Here is a 14,399-nt window from a genome sequence, read left to right on the forward strand (position 1 = left end):
GATAGAGCAAGGTGGAAACCAAGTAGGGCCAACAAATTCTGTAGTTCCATGTCCAGGGCACGTTGTGGTGATGAGATAATGTACTCCAAAGGGCTTCGGTAGCCCTGCCCCTACAGCACTGCTAGTGGCTGCAGTTCTTAAAGCTTCTCTCTTGGGCTGGCTATGCTCACTCTTTGTGCCTTTCCTCATATCTTCTACATTCCTGGTTTCTCCAATCTCCTGGGGTCTCCATTGCACTCTGGCTTCATTCTTACATCTTCACATACTGCCCTCTCATAGGCATACTGCCTGGCCTCTTCTGAAGCCTGAGTAGAAGCCTCCCTGACCCCCTCTTGTATGCATTCTGTATTCCTGTAAAGCTAGCACCACATGGATGATGCCAAGGTCTGCCGCCAGCTCAAGCAATAGCTGGGCATCTTTGAATCACAGCTGCAGTGGCCACTGAATGTCTGGATGACTGAGAACTGTGAAACAAATCCTGCAAACCAAGGATGGCCCTTATTGATCATAGTGCCCTGGGGTTCTCTTCTCAAATGAGTTTTACAGCCTTGCACTCTTGAGCAAGCAATGGATGGAGTCTTGCTGATTTTCCTGGGATGCCCTAAAGGTAACACTGCTTTTGTCCTGCTGTAATGTACTTGGGCTTCTTTTTAATGCTAATCTTTTTAGCAAGCAAAATCTTCTTGGCTAAAACTTTGCAGGCCCTTTGTTTCTGGGGAAACTGAAAACTTTTCAAATGGGCTTTATGTTCCTGATTTTCAATATAAACCTGGCTAAAAGCAGCAAGCAGTATCCATACTACAGATTGAATATTGGGCTGCTTTAAAATTTCCACTACCAGAATAATTAGTATGCTGTCCTTAATCTCAGTTTCCTGCAAAGTCTCAAGAGTAAAATGTAGACAGATGTTCTGCCAGAGCATAACACACATGGTCTTAAGTCCTACTGCCAATGGCGTCCTTGTTCCCAACTGAAATCTCCTGAGCCTGGTCTTTACTGTTTGCCTTTTTGATCAGCATTCTGGTCTTCTGAACTCTGAACAGAATCTTCCTTGGCTTACAGTATTCTAGGACTTCTCCAGGTGGCATCTCCAACCCTTTCCTAACGCCTCCCACAAACCAGACCTCTGAACTACATGGTAACAACCACACTTCTCTGGTACCAAAATCTGTCATACTCACTTTCCTTGTCACTGGGACAAAATACCTGGCACATGCAACTTAAAGGAAGAGAAGGGTTTTTTTGGCTCACATTTCAGTCTATAGTCAGCTGGCTCCAAAGGCAAGAAGACAGCATGGCAGAGGCACATGGTGGAGGAAAAATCACTCAACTCATGGTTGCCAGGAAGCAATAGGAGTCAAATTAGGAGCTGGGAAGGGAGATACACCCTTCTAGGTCATGCCCACAGTGACTCACCTTTTCTGCTCAAACCCTACTGCCTACGAGCAAGTCAGCTATGGCAACTGCATAATCCAATCACTTTCTAAACACACATGGCTCTGGGGGACATTTTACTGGTTCTTTTTGTTTGTTTGTTTGGGATTTTTAAGACAGGGTCTCACTATGTAGTCCAGGCTGGCCTAAAAGTCATTGCAATCCTCCTGCCTCAGCCTCCCGAGTGTTGGGACTACAGACATGTGCCACCACACCCAGCTTCACGGCCATTTTAGAGCCAAACAATAACAACATTCAATGACCTACCCTCACACTTTTACTTCCTGCCCTGAATTCTGGACCATGGAGATCTGGGAATTTTAGCAGCCAGGAAACAATCTTCTGCAAGTGGACAGTGTGGCAGAGGATGCTCAGAATGTTACCAGGCTGATGTGAGCTTCCTAGGCTTTTAAGGGAATAGCCCTCATAGAAGTACCTGGGATGCAGAGGAGGACCTGTGAGGCCCCCATCAGGGAACTCACCTGTGACTGGGTATGCTGACATATGTCCATATGTGTGTGTGTATACACGTATGCATTCACTGGACAAGTGAATGGACAGACCAGTAGGCCCTGTCAGGTGGTTTCCTGGCTCACCTAAGTCCTCCATCTGTGAAAGTTGTCTTTAGTACACACAGGGAACCAAACAGGTGAATCTGTAGCAGGTAACTCTGTTAACTCCCCAGAATCTGGGATTCTGTAAAGGGCCTCAGGAACAGGGACTATATCTCTAACCCACAGACCCACAGTGTTGGCAGATCAGGAAGGCAGTGTACACTCGCCCAGGAGTCCAGGCAGTCCTTCTGGACTTCTGAGCCTTCCCAAGGCCTGGACTTTCAACCCTTCCTGAGGTTCTCTGAGAAACTGACATCCTGCAATAAATCCCTGTTTCATGTCAACTAGTCAGTATTACTTTCACCCCAAATATTCTTACTATCTACTAGAGCTCCTCTAGCAACCTAAAAGGAAATTTATTCTCCTAAAATAGGCTTCCATCTCCTTCAAATGGCTACATGAGGCTGCCCAGGGGCAGTGTATTCCCTCAGTTTCCCCAAGTCTGTGGTCGATCATGTTCTGCCCTTCAGTACCTTTCCAGCCATCCACAGGCATCTAGACCATTGGAGAACCAAATCAAAGCTGTGAATCAAATAAAGCAACAGACACCTCCCAACCCAACTGTGTGGCACTCAAAGGGGTGTGGGGACTCCAAGTCTTAATCACCTGACTCCCCCTCTGAGGGCTGCAGTCACTGGTACTGATGGCTGTCAAAGATAAACTATGCCATCCTTTAAAAGACGTGACAAGCTTACTCCATCAAGATACACTGTGGCTGGATCAAGGGTACTAAGGTAACAACACTCCAATAACTCTATTCTCACATGGGTCCTAAAAAGCTAGTCAGCACAATTTAGGCAAACAGGTCAGCCCCTCTGAGTGTACACTGACCTGCTGGGCCCAGGGAGCAGGGGCTGATACCTGACGAGGGGCACACTGGCCTTGTTGCTTCCCCACGCTGCCGCCTAAGGCCCAAAGCAGCATTTGTTAGAGATGAATTTTCCCTCCCCAACCAGCTGCTCCAAAGAACCTGGTATTGTGGAAAGGCACCTGCTCTGGCAGCCCTGCAATGCCAGAAGGGTGAAATGGAGGCCCGAAAGGAATCTTGCTCACCAAGAGCACCACTCCATCCCTCAAAGGCAATTTCTGAATGAGGGTGGCATCCAGTGTGGTGCTGACCACATTGTGGAGAGAACTACATACCTTTGTCAGCTGCTGCTCAGAGGAAAAGCCCAGACCAAACACTGTGTTGGCTCTGCTGTCAGCCCACTGCCCAAACTTCTGTGACGTTTTGGTGAAGGTCATATTCGGTGTGATTGTGCTGTTTATGATCACCTGGAAGAAAACAGTCCAGAGAAGAAATGTGAACACTGAGTTGGACACCACTGTCACTCCTCAGAATATCTCCTGCCGGCACAGCCAGCACTCACAGCCCATTTCCTCTGCCTGTCACTATTGGTCCCAAGTTCTTCTGCTGTGTCCCATACTGAGTCACATGCACACCATGGCTAGGGGCAATTTCAGACAGTTAGCAGTCAGTCACTAAGTCTCTCCTGAGCAGAGAACACTTTCAAAAATGGCCACTTAGTGCCCCAAAGCTGCCATGCATCAGAACACTTGGCCAGTCTCAGCACCTGATCTCAGAATGGCATCTGACAGCTTCTCCAGTCACTCCAGCTCCATGTCCAGCTCAACTAGGCAGGTATTCTAATTAAGATAATTTGTAGCAGGGTGACTTATAGAGACTAATCATATGGTGTGACCAGGGTAAGGACCCTACAAGACAATGATGGCGAAACTTTTAGACACGAGTGCCCAAACTGTAACCCAAAACTCAGTTATTGCAAAGTACAACACTGCAATCAAATCTGAATACTGAGGTTTTAGTTTAGAAAAAAACAACTCATACATTAACATCTTTTTTCTTTTGTCTTAAAAGAAAAATAACTTGCATGCCATAGGTTCGCCACCACTGCTATAAGGGATACTCACTGTCACCACTCCTTGGCCTTGAAGGAAGATGGGAGAGAGAGAGAGGCTTCAGGTCCTGAAAGGGGAAGGTCATGCAGAGCAGGCTGCCTTGAAAACCAAGGTGACCCTCAGGTGAGAGACAGGTAGAATGTGACCCCAGGAGGGGAAGTCAGGGGAACAAATACCTCCCCCCTCCCTCTCCAATCCCCATTTTCCACTGGCCAAACCCAACCAGAAGTTAGAGGACTTGGAAGTACACTGACATCATTGCAGGTCAGCCAAAAGGATGATATCCAGCATTCATTCATTCAACAAACATTTATGAAGCATTTACCATATGGCAGGCATTCTGCTAACCAAAGAGACAAAGCTAGCAAGCACTCTGTCAAGAGATCTGCCTGATGGCACCAGACATGATGAAGAAATGCAGGCAGGGGAATGAGGTGTGGAAAATACAGATCTAAACACGGGCTGGGTCAGGGGTTTGCTTCTAAGACCTTAGAGGTTGATGGGATTTTGGCTCAGGTCAGGCAAGACTGACACAGTAGAAGCAAAGCAGGCATAGGGAAGCCATGTGGCTAGAAGCTGGATCAGAGTGAATCACATGATCCCAGAAAGCCCACTCTGGTTATCTCTCAATTACTTGGATCCTGGAAGGCCAAGCAATGCCTAGAACTATTCATTTCAAATCTTAATACTGCCTTCAATGCAAACCTCTGCCACCAGGTGAGTGAATCCCTTCACCTCCCCCGACCCGTTCACACACATACAACCTCCCTGAATGACAACAGAGAGAGGCTGAGCAGAGTATAGGACACAGCTCTCAAGCCTGCCCCAAACAGGCTCAGTCAGTGAACCTGGAATAAAAGCGACACTGGTTTTTCTTTACAACCTAGCAGTTTCCAAGGTACTTTTTCATAAAATCTTTTATTTAGAATTCATTTTTACAGAAAGAACTGAGGCTCAACAAGGTCAAGTGACTTGTTCAAGATCATAAAACTAGGAAATGTCTAAAAAGGGTATGATGTATATATTAGCAAAGAAAAAGTTAATTGATTTAAAAAGCAAAATCTATTCCCCTGCTTAGGGGTTCATTTAGCTCCTGAAATGTGTGAGCTCATCATCAGTTTTTAGGAAATTCTCAACCACACTCTCTGTGAACATTGCTTCTGCTCCACTCTCTTGCCTCACCTCTCCTTTTAGGGCTCTAGTTACACAGAAGCTAGATCTGATGAGGGTATTCGACGCCTTTTATATGAATTATTTTTCCCTTGGTTCTTGGCTGTCTGTACTTCAATTCTGGTATTTTTTTTTTACTGATCTGTTTTCTAGTTCAAGAATTTTGGCTATTAATGCAGCCAATCTGCTGCTAAATCTATCTACTGAGTTCTTAATTCCTGACATATTTTTAAATTCTAGAATATCCATGTGATATTTTAAACATTAAATTCTAAGTCCCTGAGGATATTCTTCCTTAATCTATTTTACACATTCCCCCCTCCATCTCCTTAAATATATTAATCATAATTACTTTAAAATCCATCATGCAAACTCTAACATCTGAATCTGTTTCTATTGCCTAGTTTTTCCCTTCTTGTCTCTAGGCACAGGAACTGTCCTTTTGCATGTTTAGTACATTTTACGGCATACTGTCCACCAGAGAAAGTTTCCCTTTTTCTTTCCTAGGCAAGGTAGGTAGATAAGAGATCCCTACTTCTCTGGAACAGAGCTGGGTCAAGTCTGGGTTTTAGCTCTGGTAATCGCCATGCATAGGGCAGGCCCTTTGGGATTTCAACTGAGAGCCTCACAAGTCTTTATCTCCTCTGCCCTAAAAGACTGTGGAGATTCAGTATTGGCCTTGAGAAACTTTGGGCTCAGTTCTACAGCCTTTCAAATCCACCCATCTTCATGATTTAGCAAATCTTTACGGGGAAACTGGTCGAGAGACTGAAGCCACTCTAATCTCCCACTCTGCCCCTCAAGCTCTACCAAAATCTCTGCTGGCTTCTGTCAGCCCACAGCAGCCTCTCCTGGGGACCAAGCCTGGATGTCAGGCCTCTAACTGCTCTGAGAATGAGTCAGTGCCCAGGAAAAGGGGTGTGCAGGTTTGAGCGTCAATTTCCCACCATCCCTAAGGCTTTTGTGCCTTTATTATTTTTGTCTTCAGCTCCTGTTTGATTTCTCTGCACTATAAATGTGAAGAAATTTGTGCTCTGTCTCTCAGAAATGCGCAATCTGATTCTTTACATTCTGCCACTGACCTGGAATTCAGCAAGTGTCTTGAGGGGAAAGTCAGCCATCAGTTTTAAACCCCTCTAGTCCCCAATTTGCCACTTTAGCCCTGTGTCACTACTAAATAAATGCATTGGTGACGTCTCTTTCCCCTAGCAGGATCTCTCTACTGGAGCCAAGCCCCAGCCTTTAGTATGTACCCAGAATTGGCCGATGGTCCCCAGATAGTGCTGCCAATTCATCTCTGAGTGCTCCTCTCTTTCTGGACTTTTCACCTCTTTAGTTTTCATCATTTCTATAGCTCTCTGATACCTTTAAATCATATTTATCCCCCTTTTCCTACTTGTCAGAGGGAAGACTAGCCTGCTAGAATCTATATACCTTATTTGGAAGCAAAGTGCTGAATCTGTAGAAATTGAGAGATGCAATTTACTATGTGCCTCAAGTGACATGTCTTTGTGTTTATGGGAAGTATGGAATCTCTCCTAAGATTTTTGCTTACTTCAATTAAGCAGCATGCTCAGATATGCTAAGCCAGCTAATTGGTATGCTCTCAAGCTGCAGCTACCCTCCAAGCCTCTTCCATCTCCCAGTGCTCACTCTAAGCAATGATTCCATACCTCTAACCACCTGCCTATCTCCTTCCTCCTTCTATAGCGGGGGGGGGGCCTGGGAGCACAATTTATGGTTATCAGACCACAGCCAATAACTTACACCCACCAAGCTCACTCTCCCTCATCCGTGCTCCTTGCCCAAACTCTTGGTATGTCTGACGTATTTTGCATTTGGTGACATTACCGTGGTAATAACGATAATGCACTTTCCACATTACTAGTAAAATTGATCTTATAACTTGAGTCCCATCAAATTCACCCTACCTGATTCTCTCCAGTCTCCAAAGAGAAGGTCCATTCACTCATCCCAACCTATGCTTTCTGCAGTCTCCCGGGTCCCATGGCTTTGTCCTCAACCCCAAGATATTCCTCCTATGCTCACAACTGCACTGTGCACTCACTACTGCAGGCCTAGAATAGACAAAGGGCCTATACACTGCAGGGACACAATATGCTGGTCTTGCAGGGACTCATTAGAATTTTGCAGTGGGAGTTGCACTGTCCTCTTCATTCCCTACTGTCAGCCTGTGCTCCTGGGGAATTGCTTTGGTCCTGGTTTGGCACTGGTTCCATTCTCTGTCACCAGCATCAAGTTGCCTGGGCATCTGCCAAACACAACTACAGGATCCCACAAGCTACAAGTCAGCCAGGAGGAAGAAAGATGGAACTCTGCTCCGGTGCTGTGCTGTTCCTGGAATCCTCATCCCAAAATGTGGAAACCGCATCACCACGATTACCATTATATACTCACCAAATGGGACATGTGCATTTCAAGAGTGGTAATGCCCTGAAGGGTGGGTGCAGGAGCACATAATTAGACAGGCCCATGAAGGGACTTCTGAAGTACTAATGGCCCCCACCTGGCGATGGTTCCGCTTCAGATTCTTCAGCCTTACTGTGGTGGGAAAGTGATTCACATTCTGTAGAAACTACACTTCAGATTTTGCTTTTTGGTCTTTCCCCAAGCTAGTGATTTGCAGTACGGCCCTCTCTCACAATGGTGGGCAGTGACAGCACCCAGGCTCCCACTGTGCCACATGATCACTACATGAATGCTCTACAGTGCCCTCTGGCTGAGTGGACCTTCAGCATGTTTTGTCTTCAGTACATTTTGTGTATTCAAGGCATTGCTGAATTATGGTATCTTTAACTCATGATGATTTTACCAGGTTGTAGCTACACTAAGTCCAGGAACTTCTGTAGTGGCAAAGGACATACTTCTTTAACTGAGCGTGGGGCACATGAGGGTTCATTTTCTTACTAGACATTAAACAGTACATATAAAGAGCTTAAAACAAAGTTCACAAACTTCTAACACAGTTCTCACGGAGGCTAATCCTCAGGGTGAGCAGCAGCTTGTGAAAAGAACTGGCAGTGCCCTTTCTGTACACAGAGACACTGGAAAGTCAATGCACAGAGGGAGTGGCTAGGCACGCAGGTTCCAGTTTCACAGAACAGGTGGGGCTCAAGGGGACTGTGGGTGAGCAGGGGAGGGTCCTTAGTGGAGGATGTCATGCTGTGGAAGGCTGACTTCAGGCAGGAGAAGCAGGTGAAGGAACACAGAGGCTGGGATGAGCTAGGAGGGATGGAAGGAGAATGGAGTCCGGGAGCCAAGGGCTGGAGTGGAGACTGAGGGCCCAGGTGAGTGCTAACGCAGCAGGTGACTCAGCTGATGGGAACTGCTCCTCCTGGGAAGGGGCAAGAAAAGTCTGGGAAGACACTGAAGTGGAGGGGGGGATCCTGGCACATCCTGGTGTTAATATGGGCTCCCAACTCCTGCATACACCACCCTTTCTTGTGAGTTATCTCTGAAACTTCCATAGGGAAAGAAGACGCCCTGGTAAAGACCCAGTTCCTGCAGACTGCTGGAACCAAGTTTTCATAAAATGTTACACAAAACACCTGTCACCAAGAGCTATGCTGAAGATGCAAAAAGCTAAGCTCCCCCAGCCTCTGGTCACACCTGCTCTGGGCTTGGGAAGAACTTGCTCATGAAAGAGGCAGACAGGATATGGGATTCCTCTTCAGGGAGGACTTTCCCCAGTCCAGGAAGTTAGAAGTTGGAAGAGTTTAGAAGTTTTCCACAGAGAGTAGGACTGGGTTATAGCAATTAAAGATTGCTGCCTGATTCCAAGGTAGTTATTAATAGATTCTAATTTTTAGTCACAGAGAGGGAAGAAAACCAACATTCATGGAAAACCTACTGTGTGGTGGGAACTTTCCAAACGCTCACTCCCTTAACAGCAGGCGCTCTACATTTATTCAAAACAGGAAACTACAAAGATGGGTGGAAGAGGCGACCATGAATGTGTTCCTGAAAGCAATTTTACATTCTCAAAAGTAAATACCAAACAAGCCAGGGTTTGGGATGTTTGTAGCTTCCAAACCATCATGATTAGGCAGTACTTGCAACCCAGCGGGCACTGCTAAATATTTAAAAAACAACCTCTAAGGTCTCTTCCAATAGAGGTTTTCTGCGATTCTATAAATAACTGTGAACCAAGGGGAGCGGAGTCATCCAGAGCACCCAGAAGAAGCACCTGCTTCAGGCAAGTCTTGTCCACAGGCACAGGCAGTTTGTCATAAGGATGACAGTGATTAACTTGCACTATAAAGCGTGCCAACAGTGCAGGGAAATCAAATGCTGCAATGGCTCAATTAACAAATGCTCGGGAAATGAAATTTCTTTATGATGGAGTTGGGCATTCTCCCCAAAAACTTCCCTTCAATCACATGGCCAACCCTAGTCCGTTCTAAGGCTTCAGTCCTTAGTTTCCCCTTGGCAGGAGCAGGTGAAGGAGTACAGAGGCTGGGACAGAGAGAGGAGGGAGGGAAAATGGAGTATGGGAGCCAGGGAGGTGAGAGGAGAATGAGGACGCAAGTGACCTGCCCCTGCCCCTGCCCACTGTCCTCCTGTGCACATGCACACCTGGTGCAGGCTTGGAGAGGAGGTGGCCAGGCGTGACTTCGTCACCTGTTCACCCTCATTCCTATCCATGGTGTTGCTCATTTTGGGTTGGTGTTGAGGCTCCAACGATGAGCCACAAAAGAGCTCACAGTCTGCTGACAGAACACCCCTCCCAGAGCTGGATCCACATAATCCCCAGAACTTGGGTGATGCTGAGCATTCACTTTTGCTCACGTCTTTAGGCAGTAGTTGGAACTGACACATCCAATACTGTCCCTGAAAAAAAGAGACCTTTAGTGTTTCCTATGATGAGCAGCACTAATTGCTCTTGGCAGTAAGGGAGGCCTTCTCTGGGTCCCTCCCCAAGTAGAGCATGACAAATGCTTGGATGGGGAAGAGGAGCTCACTCATTGTGCCTGGTGTGGAATGACAGCTGCTAAAGCTGTTGGTTTCAACTTTTCCCTCCTGGGGGCCTGTGCTCTTCTGGCTGCCCTCAGTTCACATAGCAGCTGGGTCTGGTGTGACCTTCAGGTGCTTCCATATCAGCAACTTGTTCCTGAAGCCCATCTACTCCATTTGGAAGGGGCAGAGAGGCTTCTTCTTCCAAACAGCTGGTCCAGAAGTGCCAGCAGCAGCCCAGGGTCATGGATCTGATGGAGCTAGGCCAAAAGAACTGCCTGAGGTCACAGAGATGTAATCTATGGGTCAGATGCCTTCAAAGGCTAAACTATCATTTCAGTTTGGATCAATATTTGAGATCAAAGGCCTAAAAGCAGAGTTGTCTGAACATGGTACAACATGATGATGGGGAACCATACTCCCCCAGCCCTGGGGCATCCATGTCCAAGTGGTCAACCTACAACAGCATTTTCTAGGCACCTGATGAGACCCAGGACATGTGGCTGGGCAGGGAGTGGGGACCTAGGTTGGGGTGGTGGTGTGTGTGTGTGAAAATAAAACCAAAACCGATACTCGGGAATAAGGACAGAAGAAGAATCACACTGACTGAACAGAGATACAGAGATGGGGTGGGATGGGCAAAGACAAAAGAACTTTGGGAAAGACACTGTGGTCAGTGCTGGGAGCAGAAGTTAGCACCATAGGCTGCTATTCCAGTCTGCAGGAAAGAGGGTGCTCCATCTAGAGTACGCAGAGGGTGGAATCTGGGGCTGGGGTGCTAGAACCCCACCACTGGGTGAACAGAGGGCAAGCTGCAGGGCACCAGGCCACAGTGACAGCTGCTAGCACTCCGGAGTCTTCTCCACACCCATTGGGCTGCAGGACAGCTAGAGGCAAGGGACCTGGTCTAGGTCTGGGCTGCTGGTGTGACTTCTGCTTCTCACCAGGTCAAGAATGGGTCCAGCAGGGCTACAGTGGTGCTAGGACCACATCCAGTACTCTGCATTCCAGTTTCCAGGCAGGAGACTTGTCCCCAGTCCCAATCCCCAAGTGCTGGTGAGAGTATTTAAATGACTAAGTGCACCCCTACCTGGCCATGCCTCAGGGCCCTCTACTCCCTTTGCAGAAGGAGGTTACTGCAAGAGTCCAAGCAAGACTGCACCAGGATGGGAGTTAGGGGCTTAAAACACAACTGACAGCATATATGTGAGACAATTCAAAGGCCGAGTGGATTGACAAGAAGGAATAATGGTGTTTTGTTTTGCTTTGTTTTATTTTGTTTTTTGGGCCAAATAACTGGGATATAAAAATAGAGAGCTGGTTTAGAGGGTAAATAGGAGACTTTATCTGCAGGCACACTAAATTTCAGGTGGTAACATGTGTAAATGTCCAGCAGAATGAACACAGATGAAAGGCACAAAGCAGGTTTATTATTGTTAGAAAAAGACTTGGTGATCCTTCTGCAGGCATCCTTTCATCTGCTCCCATAAAAACCAGGAAAAATATGGAGAAAGACAGCACAATAATAAAAGTACCAGGGAAAAAAATATTTCAAGAAATACTCCAAAGCCATTTAATAAAATTAGACTCCTGTGTCTAATTAAACACCAGGAGGAGCCTAGATATAATATCCACTGCTGGCAAGGGTGCAGTAAACTGGCATTCTCGTACATGCCGGAAGAAAGCGCCCTTCTTTCTGAAAGCAATTTGGCAATATGATCCAAGACTATAAAGTGTTAATATCACGACCTATAATATTTCTTCTAGGAATGTGTTCTGAGGAAATACTCAAAAGCAAGCAATAGGTATGGGATGGACAACTGAGGCCATGTGGTTCACTAAAATGTTCATTATCTATAGTAGCAAAAACCTGGAAGCCACTTAAACATCCAATCATAGGAGAGAAATTAAGAGCATTATAAACCCTTGGTGGAATTAAATGCGGGTATTAAAGTGTTAGTTATGAAGATAATGTGATAACAGGGAAATCTTTGTTTTACTCATTTGCCATGATTTCAAGTAGAAAGAAAGAGCAGGAAAAGCCAGGTATGGTGGCACACACTATAATCCTAGCACTTGGGAGGCTGAGAGGCAGGAGAATCATAAGTCTGAGGCCAGCTACAGAGTCTAACTCCAAAAACAAAAAAGAAAAAGGATAAGAAAAAGAAAAACCAGCATACGTGATTATACAGACATTATAATTATAATTACAATAGCTGGGGATGTTGCTCAGAAGTTCCGCCACCTGCCTTGCAAGCACAAAGTCCCAAGTTCGATCCCCGGTACCAAACATAAATGTATAATTATAATTACAACTTATCTGTTAACACAGCGGGATTTGGGGGGTTCAACTTTTTCCCTTCACTTTTCAAATACATTATATTAGATGAAAAATAAGCGAGACTGTTAAAAGTCAGATTCCAAGGTGGTACCTTGGCTCCGTCCACACTGATGATCCGGTAGCTGTTCCTTGTGACATCATAGAAGTAGGAAACGGTGACTGCCTGCTTGCTCGCAGGCACCCAGTTCTTCTTGGTGCTGGGATCAATCTGGAAGACATGCGCCCGGGTGGTGAAGATGGGCTGTTCTCTGCAATAAGAGATGAGCATGTGAGCCGACAGAACATGACTTTATGTACAGTTTATGATTTCTAGGCCACCCACTGCCCCAAAAGATTTTAGATAGCTTATCACGAAAGATACATAGGCCAGAGACAATTGAAATAAGAAAAGGGAAAAAAGGAGAAAGACACCAGTGTGCAGTTGCAGCAAATCGCACTCCATTTAGCTGTCACCGCCTGAGGCTGCAGGGCAGTGGGCCTAATGAGCAATTTGCTTAAAATGAAACTCCTTTTCTGAGAGTTTTTACACACCTGTCAAGTGTCCTATTCTTCTCCTGACATCCTGCTGGTATTCTTAGGACTTTGGAATCAATCCCTTTTAGGATTTTGCAACAAATTTATTTTGGAACAAATTTATTTTGGGAGATTCTGCAACAATTTTAAGGGGTTTTTTTTGGTATCAGAGATCGAACTTGGGACCTTGTGCTTGAGTGCAAGGCAGGCAGCAAGCGGTACCACTGAGCTAAATCCCCGGCCTAACAATTTTAAGGTTTTATAATCCATTTGCAGCTTAATATTATATTTCTATAATCAATGTAGAGATCAGTGTGGAGATAAATCAATATGGAGAGTCCTCAAAAAAAAATGAATAACAGAAATTCAACTTGACCCAGTTATCCTCTTCCAAGTATCTTCCTGAAAAGAGTTGATGTCATGATATTACAATGGTATGTGCATACTCATGTTTACAGCAGCACAACTCACAACAGCTAACTCGTGGAAGTGGCCTATATCCCTGTCAACAAATGGATGGATAAAGAAAAAGTGGTATATATACACAGTGGAGTACTACTGACCCATAAAGAATGATAAATTTGAGTCATTTGTAGGAAAATGGATGGATTTTGAGACTATAATACCAAGTGAAATAAATCAGACATAAAGAGTTAAATACTACATGGCTCCTCTAACATGAGATATAAGTAAGTGTGTATAAGTAATGTAAAGGGTAAAATAAAAGAGAGATGGTAGGAAACAGGTAGGTAGACTCTGTGGAGATGGGAAGAGGCTCTGGGGAAGGAGTGGAAAGGGGAGTAAAAATGATAGAGATATGATATATACATGTACCAATTCCCCAAGATGAATGTAATTATTATATAATCACAAACATGTACTATTAAAATATTATATTTCTATTAGGTACTTCTCCAGTTTACAGCCCACCCCCCAGTACTGGGGATTAAACCCAGAGAGCAATGAACTGCATCCCAATCATTTTAAGATTTTATTTAAAAAGATAATGTCTTTTTTTATCTCACTGGGTTTCCCAGGCCGGCCTTGAACTCACCATCTCCTGCCTCCTCCTCCTGAACATCTGGGACTACAGGCACATATCACCATGCCGGCTGGCAATATTTTTTGAATGATGGAATTATTTCATGTCTTTATGGGTATCTCATTAGTGTATTTGTGAAACCATTTAAGGACTTTACAATTTGACCAAGTCATGAAGTTTTATGTAGACTTCTCATGTAAAACCTTTTGAGTTTTACACAGAATTCACCAAAACCATCTATTTGCTACTGTTGCTTCATATTACTGCTGCTGTTTTCATCCCACACAGCTGTAAACTCTTCCTGTTTACTAACTAAATTAGCACATTATCTGTGTTTCTTTCTGTTTAGTGGAGAATTAGATTCTGGCAATAGACATTAATAAATAAGGCA

General features: G+C 45.2%; 1 protein-coding gene across 4 annotated transcripts in view; it reads right to left on the reverse strand.

The window, feature by feature from the left end:
- Homer2 (homer scaffold protein 2) overlaps positions 1-14,399 on the reverse strand; it is a 95,194-nt gene that overhangs the window by 27,780 nt on the left and 53,015 nt on the right. For all 4 annotated transcript variants that reach the window (XM_004852861.4, XM_021264885.2, XM_087188531.1 and 1 more), the window contains exons 2-3: positions 12,545-12,701; positions 3,192-3,323 (exon numbers count right to left, since the gene is read on the reverse strand). In XM_004852861.4, the coding sequence (XP_004852918.1) occupies positions 3,192-3,323; positions 12,545-12,701 (289 nt within the window). The remainder of the gene's footprint in view (positions 1-3,191; positions 3,324-12,544; positions 12,702-14,399) is intronic.

The sequence above is a fragment of the Heterocephalus glaber genome, unplaced genomic scaffold (genome assembly GCF_053883595.1).
Source record: "Heterocephalus glaber isolate CG9 unplaced genomic scaffold, H.glaber_assembly_v1.0 deba00001531, whole genome shotgun sequence".
In the NCBI taxonomy this organism is placed as follows: Eukaryota; Metazoa; Chordata; class Mammalia; order Rodentia; family Bathyergidae; genus Heterocephalus; species Heterocephalus glaber.